We start from the raw sequence: 15,322 nt of genomic DNA on the forward strand, positions 1-15,322 counted from the left end.
AAAAAAAAAAAAAAAAAAATAGCTTGTTGGTTTTAATGGAAGGGGCCGGAGCCAAAGGACATAGATGAGCTCTAAAAATTGAAGAGACAAGGAAATGAATCCTGCCATCAAAGCCTCCAAAAGGAATCACCCTGGTACCTTGACCTTGACTTTAGCTCAGTGAGACTGATTTTAGACTTCTGTCAGACCTGTTAATAAATTTGAGGGGTTCGTTTTTTAATAGAAGTCTCTTTGTTGCCCAGGCTGGAGTGCACCGTCGTGCTGTTCACGGCCACTGCAGCCTTGACCTACTGGGCTCAGGCAATCCTTCCGTGTCAATCTTCCAAGTAGCTGGAACTACAGGCATGCTCCACCACGTCCAACTTATTTATTGTAGAGATGAGGTCTCATCATGTTGCCCAGACTGGTCTCAAGCCCCTGGGCTCAGGCATCCTCTCACCTCTGCCTCCCAAAGTGCTGGGATTACATGCATGAGCTACCACCCCCGGTCACATTTTATTATTTGTGTGATGCAGAAATTTTTATAGGCACTTTCTATGATTCTGAGATATTTCATGATTTGAACAAGTAGAGGAGACAGGATTCAAACCTGCAGCTACTACACCTTTTCCATAGCTCTTAAGATGTCATCCACTGTGTTTGAGAGTTAAGATGGCACCCTCTACTGAGGGACATTTTTCTTGCAGCATGCTCATGGTCACCGCAGCCTTGACCTGCTGGGCTCAGGTGATCCTTGTACCTCAGCCTTTCAAATAGCTGGAACCACAGGCATGTGCCACCATGCCTGGCTAATTTTTCTTTTATTGTAGAGGTGAGGGCTTGACAAGTTGTACAGGATGGTTCTGAACCTGTGGCCTCAGGCAATCCTCTCACCTCAGGCTCTCAAAGTGCTGGAATTATAGGCGTGAACCACCATGCCCGGCCAATTTGTTTGAAGTCATTACCTTTGTGGTCATTTGTTAACAGCACCAAAAGGATACTAATACAACTGAAAGATAATAAAAAGGATAATATAGTTTCAGAAGTGCCCTTACTAAAATTTAATGTAGAACCACTAACTGCTGATATGAAGAGGATTCTCTATCTTTTGTGAATCCGCTGCTGAAAAGTGACAGGTAGGTCTGTAAGGTGTTGCTTAATAAACAGATATGATTTCCCTTTTCCTGTATAAACTGTTATGCTTAGCAACAGTCAACCCTACTAGAATTTTTTTTTTGAGTTGGAGTGTCACTCTGTCGCCCAAACTGGAGTGCAGTGGCCGCTCCCGGCCACCGCAGCCTCGACCTGCTGGGCTCTGGTGATCCTTCCGCTTCAGCCTTCCAAGTAGCTGGAATTACAAGCGTGCGCTACCACGCCCAGCTATTTTTTTGATTTATTGTAGAGATGAGGTCTCCCCAAGTTGCCTGGGTGGGTCTCGAACCCACGGGCTCAGGCAATCCATCTCACCTCAGCCTCCCAAGGCATGGGATTACAGGCTGAGCCACCGAGCCCGGCTCAGAACTTATTTTTTTTAGCGGACAGTTCCAACAAACTAGATTTTAAAATTTCACTTTAATGAGACAAATTCACCCTAGGAATCATGAAACTAATTCTTTTCTTCCTCACTTAAAACATTCCTGTGGAAATAACATATTCCAGTTGTTTCAAGGACCTAGGATATGTACACTAGTGTCTTCGTGGTATCAACCAATTTATAAATGTAAAAATAATTCAATGAGTGTGTCTGTGTGTAGGCATGTCTACTTCCACTACAATGGCAATCAGATAAACAAGCCTAATTGCATAAAGGAATATAAAACTATTTATTGACCACTGTTCACCAGTATTTACAATAAAGTAAACAATATACAGTTGGATAACATTCTGATTACCACAAAGTTGTTTTTCCTGGCTGCTGCTGAACCAGTAAAGCCAATACTGAAAGGACTACATGTAAGGAATGAGTTGGGGTAAAGAAAAAACATGCATGTCAATTAGCCTAGATTACAAGTTTTTCACCCATTTATGACAGCAGGCCCTAAACCACCAATATTTCTAAATGTCTGACTAGCCTTCCATGAGCCAAGTCTTAGACATCCCACGAATCACAACCTTTCAGTCAATATAGCACACAGATTTCAACTTTTTGTTAAGGAATGGCTCGCTAGAGAAATTGTTAAATGTCCATTTAACTAAGTCTTATTTAAGCTAATTAAAACACACCAAGATTTTTCTAGTTTCCTTATCTGAATGGTGAAATTGTTAGTAGTGATAAAATTTTTCCCTTTTAGTCATTTTGCAAACAAACCACTACTCTTATACATATTAATTCTAATTTGGCTGCTGTTAAAATCATCCAATTTAAACTATTCTATTAATCCCAGAATCATCTATTTAACTTTAAATGTTTGGCTTCAAAAAAATTTTCAATTTAAGTGATTTATTTCTTAGGCTGCTCATAATGACGGCATTTCAGAAACAAGGGCTTACCCAAAATTTTGTTTTGGTTAATATTTAAAAACAACAACGAAAAGGAAAACCAACTGCATATGTATTTTATGTATACACACACACAAAACAAAAAATCCAGAATGGTCCTTAGGCATATGAGAACACAAATTCTGATTGAGTAATGACTATGGAAATTTCTCCCAACATTTAGAAAAGCTGTTCTCTAATGCAGAGGAAATAATATACCATGGTATCAAATGTTATTTTCTGAGAAAGGAAGCAACTACAGAAAGTTTTTATTTGTTCAAAGTAACCAGTGCTACTGATGCAACCCCCCCCAACAACTCTCCCAAAACTACTTTCAAAACAAACTTATCAAACTTAATTTTCATTAGAATGCAGTTATTTCGTCATACTAGGATACTGAAAACCATGACCCAGATTTTATATATATATATAAATATATATAAAAAGCAATGCAAACAATTATTGAGCTTCATCTTCTGGACAAGAATGCCAAGTTAGTCTCTCCTCATAGAAAGCAATTACAATCTGAGGACATTTCATATTTGCCTCTTTCGCCAGCACCAGGTCTGCCTCATCTGAATCTTTCCTGTAGGGTGGGGGGCAAGAAATCCAGTTAAAAGTCTAAATTATTCATGTCAACTGACAAACATTTAAGAAATAACAATTGAAACAAAAGGTAGTTAAGTACTTCAGGATTTTATATGACATGTCATAGTTGTGTTCTAATAAACTTCATTTTCCAAAACAGGCCACCGTTTGCAGACCTTTGCTTTAAAACATCACTAGCAAAAGTAACCAGAATATCCTTTCAGTAGACAGCTATTCTCTACCGTATGATGGAAACAATTTACTTCACAAATTCTTTTTTTTTTTGAGTCCAAGTCTCATTGCTACCCAGGCTAGAGTGCAGTGGTACGCTGCTAACCGTTACCACAGCCTCAACCTGCTGGGCTCAGGCGATACTTCTGTAGCTGAACTACAGGCGTGCGCTACCATATCTGGCTAATTTTTGATTTACTGTAGAGACGAGGTCTCGCCAAGTTGCCCACTGATCTCGAACCCCTGAGCTCAGGCAATCCTATGGCCTCAGCCTCTCAAAATGCTGGGATTACAGGCCTGAGCCATTGCACCCGGTCTCACAAATAAATCTTTAAGAAAAAACACAAAACCAATCTACTTTTTAAAATATATCAACTATGTTTACTTACCATTTCATGAGAAACATCAGTTCTCCACTGCTGTCTGTGGCACCAATTATTCTTTCAGGATCAAGACCTCTTGCAAAGCCCCTCGGTTTGTCAGCCTATTCAGAAGAGGTTAAGTGAATACTTACAAAGTTTCCACACATTTTTCCATACCTCTAAGAACATTAACTTCTAATCTGTTTCCATAGCATATAGCTTTTAAATAAAGATGTTCCGGCTGGGCTCGGTAGCTCAGCCTGTAATCCCACGCTTTGGGAGGTCGAGGTGAGTGAATTGCCTGAGCCTGCGGGTTCTAGATGCGCCTGGGCAACTTGGCGAGACCTCATCTCTACAATTAATCAAAAATTAGCTGGGCGTTGTAGTGTGCACCTGTAGTTCCAGCTACTTGGAAGGCTAGGCGGAAGGATCGCCGGAGCCCAGCAGGTCAAGGCTGTGGTTGCTGGGAGCATGCCACTGCCCTCCAGTCTGGGCAACAGAGTGAGACTCCGACTCAAAAAATAAATAAGTAAATAAAAATTAAAAATAAAATAAAGACATTCCAATAGTGAAACGGAAACTACTGGAACAAAAGCCCGTATTTGGCATCAAATTGTCATTATTTCCATTAATTTCACAAGCAGAAAAAAAACACATCTAGATTTGTAGAATATTTAAAAATTTTAAAAACATTCTGCGCTGGGCTCGGTGGCTCAGCCCGTAATCCCAGCACTTTGGGAGGCCGAGGTAAGTGGATTTCCTGAGCCCATGGGCTCAAGACCAGCACAGGGAACTTGGCAAGACCTTGTCTCTACAATAAATAATAGTTGGGCATGACAGTGCACGCCTGTAGTTCCGGCTACTTGGAAGGCGAAGGCAGAAGGATTGCTGGAGTCCAGCAAGTTGACACTGGAATGGCCATGAGTGTGTCACTGCACTCCAGCCTGGGCTTCAGAGTGAGACTCCAACTCAAAACAAACAACAAATTCTGATTCAAAAGTCAAGAAAACAGACAACTATTTTCACTCTAAGACATCAAGGACTGAATAGTGTGGCATACATAAAAATAACTTTTATTTCTGCTTGTCATTACTAATTTAAAATTCCTTAAAGTTAATGTATTTTAAATCATTTCTAGGAATTATTCTAAATTAGCCTTTTAAAATCAGTCTCACTCTGTCACCCAGGCTGGAGTACAGTGGTATACTCATGGCCAACGCGGCCTTAACCTGGTGGGCTCAGGCAATCCTTCTGTCTCAGCCTTCCATGTAGCTGGAAGTACAGGTGTGTGCTACCACACCTGGCTAATTTTTGATTTTTATTGTAGAGACGAGGTCTTGCCAAGTTGCCCCGGCTGGTCTCAAACCCACAGGCTCAGGCAAACCACTCGCCTCAGCCTCCCAAAGTGCTGGGATTATAGGCTGAGCCACCGAGCTCAGTCTAGCCACATATTTTTAAAGCATTAAAAAAACAAATCGTCAACATGTGAAAAACTTTAAAACTCAGACTAACCGCTGTAACTGTTAGCAATCTGAATGAGAGGAAATCTTACAAAGTACTTAGTATTAACAAACAGTTTTCGATGTGTGGTCTAAGAGACCATTTGGGATCCCTGAGATTTTTTTGAGAGGGGGCTCTGCAAGCTTCCCCCACCTTTTTAATGTACTGGTGACTTTGGATTATCTTCATATGTCTCCACCAAAACAAGATACCACAGCAATCAAAGGCATAAACAGAACTATCTTCTGTTAAGCCAGACACTGAAGAGATTTGTAAAAAATGTAAAATGACTTTCTCAATTTTTCTTAGAAAAGTTATTTTTCATAAAAAATTGTTCAACATGCAAGTTCTTACTGTTATTTTTAACTGGATACACAAATATTTAAGAAATATGTTTTAATTTCGACTACAATAAATAGACACATAAACGCTCTTTGGTTTCCTCAATAATTTTTTATAGGTAAACTGAGACCAAAACAGTTTGAGGGCAGATGTTATCAATAAATCCTTTATTCCTTTTTATTTTTTTGAGTTGGAGTCTCACTCTGTCACCCAGACTAGAGTGCAGTGGCCACTCCCAGTCACCGCAGCCTCAAGCTGCTGGGCTCCGGCGATCCTTCTGCTTCAGTCTTACAAGTAGCCAGAACTACAGGCACATGCTACCACACCCAGCTAATTTTTGATTTATTGTAGAGATGAGTTCTCACCAAGTTGCCCAGGCGGGTCTTGAACCCGAGGGCTCAGGCAATCTACTCACCTCGGCCTCCCAAAGGCATGGGATTACAGGCTGAGCCACCGAGCCCAGCTAATCCTTTATTCCTCATCAAAGTCTTTTATCAACGTCACAGGACCTGGAATCAAACTGTCTGGCTAGACGTGTGGCTTTGGGCAAGTTTATTACCCTCTTTGTAGTTCAGATTTATTACCAATAAAACAGAAACAATTACAATACCTACTTCAGAGATACTTCATAGTGTATGAAGTACAGAGTAAATTATTTAGAACACTTCTTGGCACATGCTAAGTGCTCAATTTAGGCTAAGTATCGCTATGAAAGTTGTGCTTCTGTTGAGCACGTGATTCACTTTTAGAACCAAATTTGTTGCCAATCTTTTGTTTTCACATCTGAAAAAGGGAGACAATACCTATTAACCTTAACAGAGTTGTCATGAAGATTTAACGGAGTATCTGTACAGTTCTTGGCATCTAGATCAAATTCCAAATACAAAGTCCTTACCAATTAATCTGTAAGGTATGCTTAGTGCCTGAGCCTAGGAACTACTTTAGCACTAAGACCTTTCCCCAAATTGCCATACTAGGTGAGTAAGCGGGCAAGTATAATCTGTTTTATAGTCAAGAGTAAAAGTACCACAAGCCCAGATATCAAGATATTAATAGAGAGAATTAAAAAAAAAAAAAAAAAAGAGTAAAAGTAAGAAGTTACCTGACTTGCCTGAGGCAGACATTAACGAAGCAAAGACTGCACCAAAGTAGAGTCTCACTCTGTTGCCTGGAATGCAGTGGCAAACTCACAGTCACCGGAGTCTCAATCTGCTGGGCTCAGGGGATCTTTCCGCTCTAACATTCCAAGTAGCTGGAACTACAGACGGACGCCACTGCACCAGGCTGGGGTTTTTTGGTGACTTATTGTAAAGACGAGGTCTAACCAAGTTGCCCAGGGTGGTCTCGAACCCCCTAGCTCAGGCAATCCTCTCTACTCGGCCTTCCAAAGTGCTGGGATTACAGGCTGAGCCACCATACCCAGCCAGGATCACATACTTTAAAATCAAGGTAATGTTTGGCAATACAAAGATTGTATGCAAAAGTATTTTTTTGTGGTCAATGCCATTAATAAACTACAATCAGAAAGTACTATTATGACTGTTTTCACAGTATTGTAAAGGCTTTCAATGATCCGCTCTTAGCATTGTTTGTATTTAAGATTGAGGCCAGACAAGATGGCTCATGCCCATAATCTTAGCACTTTGGGAGACTGAGGGGAGAACTGCTTGAGCCCAGGAGTTAAGATTAGCCTAGACGACATAGCAAAATTTCGTCTCTACAAAAAATAAAAAATTAGCAGGGCTTGGTGGCTCAGCCTGTAATCCCAGCGCTTTGGGAGGCTTAGGTGAGTAGACTGTCTGAGCCCGCAGGTTGGAGACCCGCCTGGGCAACTTGGCGAGACCTCGTCTCTACAATAAATCAAAAATTAGCCGGGCATGGTAGCACATGCCTGTAGTTCCGGCTACTTGGAAGGCTGAGGCGGAAGGATCGCTGGAGCCCAGCAGGTCGAGGCTGCGGTGGCCGGGAGCAGCCATTGCACTCCAGTATGGGCGACAGAGTGAGACTAACTCAAAAAAAAAAAATTTCTAAATATAAAATAAAAATAAAAAATAAAAAATTAGCTGAATGTGGTGGCACAGGACTGTAGTCCCAGCTACTTGGGAGGCTAAGGGTGGAGGATCACTTTAGTCTAGGAGTTTGAGACTGGTGAACATGATTGTGCCACTGCACTCTAGCCTGGGAAAAAGAGTGCAACACCAACTCAAAAAAAAAAAAAATAATTGCTTACCTTGGATCACAGGTAACTGTTCTGTTCAAAGATTTAATCCCTAAAACTATTAAAAATAACACTACCACATTTTAAGTGGCATAAGTTACTTCACATTTACTCATGCCAGTAATCCCAGCACTTTGGGAGGCCGAGGTGAGAGGAATGCCTGAGTCCAGGGTTTCAAGACCATCCTGGGCAACTTGGTGAGACCTTGTCTCTACAATAAATCAAAAATTAACCAGGCATGGTGGTGTGTAACCTATAGTTCCAGCTACTTGGAAGACTGAGGCGGAAGGATCGCCTGAGCCCAGTAGGTCAAGGATGTGGTGACTCTTGAGTGTTCCACTGCACTCCAGGCGGGGCAACAGAGCGAGACTACAACTCAAAAAAAAAAAGGTATTTAAGTTCTTAAAAAAATCTCAAGTATTTAAAAACGAAGCCAAAAACTTAAAAAAAAAAGCAGGCCGGGCTCGGTGGCTCAGCCTGTAATCCCAGCACTTTGGGAGACCGAGGTGAGTGGACTGCCTGAGCCCGCGGGTTCGAGACCCTCCCGGGCAACTTGGTGAGACCTCATCTCTACAATAAATCAAAAATTAGCCGGGCGCGGTAGCGCGTGCCTGTAGTTCCAGCTACTTGGAAGGCTGAGGCAGAAGGATCGCCAGAGCCCAGCAGGTCGAGGCTGCGGTGGCCGGGAGCGCCCACTGCACTGCGGTCTGGGCGACAGAGTGAGACTCCAACTCTAAAAAAAAAAGCCTGGTGGGCCATGTTTTAGACTTACAGCATCTCTTTTCTTCTTTGATTTGCTGTCATCAGACTCACTGTCAGATAAAGACTTTCTTTTTGTACCATCTTTTTCTTTACCAGCTTTTTGAGAATTAAGAAATGCTTCAATTAACTCCGGACAATCTAAATTTTCTTCAGGCTCCCAAGTATTGTCAGCGCTGTGTCCAGGAAAAAAAAAAAGAGAGAAAAAAAAGTGATTTAATCAAACACGGTTCATTATCACTATCCGGATCCAATTAATAGATATCTGAAAGTACCCTGTACTACAAATACTAATAATTTCTTTCCTATCTCCTACATTCTGCCTAGATTTCCTTTTGCACCTGCTTTTACAGCCTCAAAAGTGGGTGATCTGTTATATTACTTCCAAGTTAAATAAACTTCATTCCAATGGAGTAAGTGGAAGAGCTTTTAAAAAAATGCAGATTCCCAACTCTCACCCCAATTATTAAATCATTATTATGCTTAGTGCTGGGACCTCTAATACTGTGTTTTAAAACATAATGATTGTGAAGCATTGTCAAATGCATTTTTCAGAAGTGCTGTAAAAAGATAATGAACATCAATTAATAAATGTGAAAGTATGATCCTGCGGTGGCCGGGAGCGGCCACTGCACTCCAGTCTGGGCAACAGTGAGACTCCAACTCAAAAAAAAGAAAGTAAGATCACCTGGCTGGGCGCGGTGACTCATGCCTATAATACCAGCATCTTACTCTAGCAACAGGCTTGCTAACTTTTCCTGCTCTGGTCCTAAAAAAAAATCTTTACAGAACTAGATGGAATAAAATAAATAATTTTAAATTTTAGGGATACTGGGAAGGGCATTATTATTAACCTCTGGCATTTAGCTTGATCTGCTGCTCTCATGAGACTCAAAAATTGGCAAACCCAAATTGGTGAGTGGAAGATAAAAGAAAGCTTCCGTTCTGTAGTATTATTTTCATAACAACCTTCCACATTACCTAACATGTTATACTGAACATGGCAAGTGAAGTATAACCATACTAGTGGCCTAAGTTTCGTGAGAATAAAACGGGAGGAGTCAAATCCATTTCCTCACATTTTGAGGGGGTAGAAACAGCTTTTCACGTTTTGTGGGATTAACTCCCCCCCACCATTTAAAGGTAATCAATTCTTTGGAAAACTGGTTAAATCTAATTTTTATTTTGCATTGAAGTCTCACTCTGCCACCCAGGCTGAAATGCAAGTGGCATGCTCAACGGTCACTGCGGCATCAACCTGCTGGGCTTAGGCGATCCTTCTGCTTCAGCCTTCCAAGTAGCTGGAACTATAAGCATGTGTCAGCACACCTGGCTAATTGTTTATATTTATTGTAGAGAGGAGGTCTCACCAAGTTGCCCAGGCTGGTCTCGAACCCCTGGACTCAGGCAAACCTCTTGCCTCAGTCTCCCAAAGTGCAGGGATTACAGGTTTGAGCCACTGCTCCTGGTCAAATCTAATTTTAAAATAGTTTAGACTTATTCTGCGCTTTTTTTTTTTGAGTTGGAAGTCTCACTCTGTCTTCTAGACTGGAGTGCAGTGGCCGCTCTCGGTCACCGCAGCCTCAACCTGCTGGGCTCCAGCGATTCCGCCTCAGCCTTCCAAGTAGTTGGAACTACAGGCGGACGCTACCACGCTTGGCTAATTTTTTGATTTATTGTAGAGATGAGGTCTTGCCAAGTTGCCCAGGCGGGTCTCGAACCCACAGGCTCAGGCAATTCACTCACCTCAGCCTCCCAAAGGCACGGGATTACAGGCTAAGCCACCAAGCCCGGCTTATCCTGCTTTCTGTAGGAAATTTTTCTAGTGGTAAATTGTGGACTTACATAATTAGGCTCAACTAACAATATGGGAGGATAAAACAGGGAAACCTAAATCTTCTATTCAACTCATAAATCCCCAACTGCTATGGATGTGGCTTTAAATGTGAACACTATAGGAAGTAGAACAGGTAACTGAAGCCTCATCATTCAACTATCATATGCTCCATCTCCACCATGCTCAGGAAACTGATCTCCACCTGTCCATTTTTAATTGTCGCCATCTATGGATCTTGGCTTGTTTTTGTGGTGTTAAGATGGAACGATCCAAGCAGATTAGCACAATAAACACAACTATTAACAGTATATAATTTCTGCATATTTGTGTTATTCAAAAGACCTAACATTTTAAAGAATTATGAGAGCAAGTCAGGCTCAGTGGCTCAGCCTGTAATCCTGCACTTTGGGAGGCTGAGGTGAGTGGATTGCCTAAGCCCACGGGTTCGAGACCTACCTGGGCAACTTGGCAAGACCTCACCTCTACAACAAATCAAAAAGATTAGCCGGGTGTGGTAGTGCGCGCCTGTAGTTCCAGCTACTTGGAAGGCTGAGGTGGAAGGATCGCTGGAGCCCAGCAGGTCGAGGCTGCGGTGGCCAGGAGCGGCCACCACTATTCTATATCTATATAGCTCCAGTGGTTTTTAGGGCCCTTTGTGGAGAGGGAAACAAAGCAGATTAGCTATTCTAATTACTATAATATTTAACTGTATTAAAACGTATTACACAGTAAGTGATACGCTATAATTTTACAAAGTTGACTCCACAGGGTAATAAACTCGTCTCCGATCTGCTTGGTTTCAACTGCAGGCTAAAAATGTGGCTTTTTAAACAGACCTCACATAAGACTCCCTAAAATTAAAGGTATCTATAGTCAGAGGTATCTATGAGAAAACAGACTGTGAAATTTAGGCTAAAAACAAATTTTAAAACAGTTTAACTGAGAGTAAACATATGAAAAAGAAGCACTGAAGTTTCTTACTCTGTAAATCCCTTCCACTTCAGGAAATATTCCACTTTCCCATTCACTACACGTCGATCCAGTACTTTTTCCACCACAAACTCTTCAGGCTCTGCCTCTTCAACCTTTTTACTCTTTCCATTCTGTTTCCTTCCCATCTTTTGCTAAAACAAAAGAAATTAGAAATTAAGAAACACACTTTTTGAATTCTGAGCACAATTTAAAGGCTAAATTGCTTATATTATTGTTACATTCAACACAAACTTTTTACTTCTACATCCCAGAGCAGACACCTTCTGAGAGAAAAAAAAAGTCAACAGACAATAAAATAAAGGAGTACTTGATACTGTTGATTTAGCTCAAACTTATGAACCACCATCCTTTACCAAGATGATAAAATTAAAAACACTATCTGGAAAATGGTTATTGTTTCCCACTTATTAAAACAAGACCAAGTTTACTAGAAATGTTTATCATTTTAAAAACAACACGGCAACAGATAATTATACAAAAACTAAAAGATACAGAGAGAGTAAGTAGTAGTGACAGGTCTTAAGTGAACCTATAATAGACCTATTAAAACTATAGCCCCAAGAAAGGAAGATTCCCTTTGCCAATTCAAACATTACAGTCAACAGCCTGAATAATAATACAGAGAAAAGGTAAATGCAGAATGAAAACATGGTTCAGAATCCTCTTACCAACTGTAGGGTCAACCATGGAGAAGTGAAAAAGGATACTTTTCCATCATCTCCACAGATGGTATTTCTGACAAGGCAGAACAAACCCATAATGCTGTCACTTCAAGAGGCCCAAATGTCTTTCATTTTAATTCCCCTATTTGGGGAAAAAAAAAAATCCTTCTTTTCCTGGTTTCACAAGAGTCTAAACTGGTAGCTAATCAAGTATACTTTAAATAGGTGTTGTGGGTTTTTTGGGGTGTATAACACTATTTAAAAGAGAAGCACGAGCTCAACCTCAATCAGCTATTTCCAGTAACTTAAATAGATTTGTTATGGGAGAATTGGTAGGTAAAATATTAAAAATTTGAAATGGTTACTCGGAAAATACTGAGGAAAAAAAATCCCTAATGTAACGTGCATTTTAACATTTTATCTTAAAACAAGTGCTATTAGAAAAAGCAAAACCTCAATTACCCCCTCACTAAAGCCATCCCATAAGTAAAGTATGTGAGCAGGAATAACAACAACACTAAGACTACAGAAGGACATTTCAAGTTATGCAGGAATCATGGGGTGTGCAGATATACATAAAAATATGCCCCAAGACTACAAAAAAGTCATTCAAGCTACCCAAGCATACAGGTGTTCACACACACACAAAATATACTCTGGAGTTTTTTTTTTAATCAGCAAACATCTGATTTTGTTGGTTACCATTTCCAAGTCAGGTCTTACAATTTTCACTGCTCTAGACACTTGAGTACTGGGCCCAAGTACTGCTACTGTACTGTTCAAGAACGTGAGAACGACAGTGGAAGGAGCAAAGAGAAATTGCAATAAATAGATACTGATGCTAAATGAAAAAGGAAATAGCTACTGTCCACAAAGAGAGGAGTCTAACAAAGTAAATATCAAAAATAAATTCAGAAAATAAAAAGGATGCACACTAAAAAAACATAATAGACAAAATGTCACATAGTATTTACTACCATAGCGTTGATAAGGTGGTGGTGTCCAGAGATCTTTTTTTTTTTTTAAACAAAATTATGTGTTTGGCTAAGCCAGTTTTTTCAAAGGTGGATTTTGGAGCCAAAATAAATTTCCCTTTACTTAAATAAAATTCACTCAGTTTTCCAATAAAAATTGTAACACATCTATCTCACAACACTAATGTGGTTTTAAATGAAAAGTTAGGCAACTTTCAAAATGGTCAATGTGAGCCTTCACAAAAGGTAAAAATAACTGTAAATACCAATAAATTACAGACACTGAAGAATGTCAAACAGTGTGCAAGACAATTTAATATTAATGGCAGCATACATCTGTTTGCTTTCTGTATCTATACTCAGCCTTGACTCCTCAATCAGGGTAGGCTAACTCCTTTCCCATCTAATACTTGAAAGAGAATAGTCATAGGTAACTAAAAGGCACTTGTCTACATTTTTGCTTACTGGTTACGGAATTTGAAAGTCAGATCAGTCCTGAGGAGGCCCTGACCTCTACGTACAGCACATGGGAATCATTTGTCCAGACTCACCACACAGGCTTTACATTTCCTATCAATCTGCTTTCCAGGGTATCTAACTTAATGTAAGAATCTCATGATGGCACAAATTAAAAATCACCAGCTTGCCTTTTTTAGCGTGAAACAGAGCATATACTGTCCAAAACCAAATATTTTGCTTTACTTACACATTAATACTCACCTTTATGATTAAATTAATGCAGTGTTAGAATACTGTGGAAGCCATAATTTTGAATTTTCTGATTTCTGTGACTATTCCAGTGTTTTAAAAAAATTTATAACTCGACATGGTTGAACATGTCTTTTTTTTTTTTTTTTTTGAGTTGGAGTCTCACTCTGCCACCCAGGCTGGAGTGCAGTGTGGCATGTTTACGGCCATTGCAGCCTCAACCTGCCGGGCTCAGGCGATCCTTCTGCCTCAGCCTTCCAAGTAGCTGGAACCACAGGCATGTGCCACGACACCTGGCTAATTTTTTATTTATTGTAGAGACAGGTCTCACCAAGTTGCCCAGGCTGGTCTTGAATCCGTGGACTCAGGTTATTCTCTCACCTCTGCCTCCCAAAGAGCTGGGATAACAGGCATGAGCCACCACACCTGGCTCATATGCGTTTTTGTACATTTGTATAACTAGTTATGAAGCCTAGGAATGCATTTGGTTTTAAGCTGCTGGAGAGAAAACCACAGCTCTCACAAGACACAAAAAATCTAGATTGTTCTCTCCTTCCTGAACATATTTGCCATTTTATGGTTAAAGTAGCCAAAACACTGCAATTACTTAAACTTAATGGTTTAAATAAATGAATGTATTCTCGAGTAAGCAAGTTTAAAACACGACAAACTGATAACCTTTGCTCCACTCTAGGTGCACATGATACCTGTTCTTTAAACTGGACATTAAAATACTTGATTTCTCTAGAATTCAGTGGGGTGGAAACATTATTATGCCAACAACAAAGGCTTTACCACTTTATGTAACATATCCTTCAATGCTGCATTCATTTGTGTATCTCGATTTGAAGATAAGATACTCAGCAAAAGCCACGGCGTTGTCCCTTTAAGATTAGGTTTAATAAGTATTAAGCCAAGTCATTAAGTATCTCAACATGATTCAGTTTCTGTCCCTAATCCTCCACCATAATACCGGGATCCCCCATAGTAATACCGGGAGAGCTAGGAAATATGTGGATGTAAATCTCTCAATCACAGAGATGCAAAGTTATAAACGTGGGGAAAGAATACTTGAGTTAAATCCTTACATACTTTAGCTTATCATTAACTTACCAATGTAGTTTTATTGGAGGCCATTTTTTATTGCAGACTTCAAGAGCTATTACTAGAAAAATGCATGACAGTTAAAAGAAGTTTCCACGACACAAAAAAGGTAGCTAAATACGAGTTCTGTTTGGATTCCAACCCCCACGTAGGTAGCTCACACTTCAAAGGTGGATAAAAATCCAGAGAAGCAGATCTGAGCTCCTGCCTAATGTATTAGCGACATAGACTTTAGTATGTACACTGATATTCAGACCAAGCAAGTCTACCTCACCGGGGACCTTGGTACCTGAGACAGCTTTACATGGCGAAAAATAGGGGGCAATTTTGGCTATCCAAACCCCACGTGTAATAAATTCAACATCCAACTTTTAAAAGCCAAACCTTCTGGTGCAGAATCGGGCTTCCAGACTACTCGCAGCGGGGAACACCAGTGGACTTGCCCCTAGACCCTCGAACAGTCCCCAAAATTTCCACCGGGCTGCCGCTCGGCCTCCCTCGCCCCTCAGCTCCAGGAGGGACACGCTGGAACGCTCCGGCCCCGCTGCGTGGCACTTCTCCCACGTCCACCCGCCCCCTGCCAGGCC

The 15,322-nt window shown here is 40.7% G+C and overlaps 1 protein-coding gene across 1 annotated transcript; it reads right to left on the reverse strand.

Annotated features, from left to right (window-relative positions):
* Positions 1-1,778: 1,778 nt before the first annotated feature.
* On the reverse strand, positions 1,779-15,011 carry CBX3 (chromobox 3). Its single transcript, XM_008062837.2, has 5 exons — positions 14,745-15,011; positions 11,276-11,418; positions 8,471-8,633; positions 3,666-3,760; positions 1,779-3,043 (listed from the first exon to the last, which is right to left on the reverse strand). The coding sequence occupies exons 1-5, from the start codon at positions 14,766-14,768 to the stop codon at positions 2,917-2,919; spliced, it is 552 nt and encodes a 183-aa protein (XP_008061028.1). The 5' UTR covers positions 14,769-15,011; the 3' UTR covers positions 1,779-2,916.
* Positions 15,012-15,322: the final 311 nt, after the last annotated feature.

Source organism: Carlito syrichta, unplaced genomic scaffold (genome assembly GCF_000164805.1).
Source record: "Carlito syrichta isolate Samal-C Ts95f unplaced genomic scaffold, Tarsius_syrichta-2.0.1 Scaffold305867, whole genome shotgun sequence".
Lineage (NCBI taxonomy): Eukaryota > Metazoa > Chordata > Mammalia > Primates > Tarsiidae > Carlito > Carlito syrichta.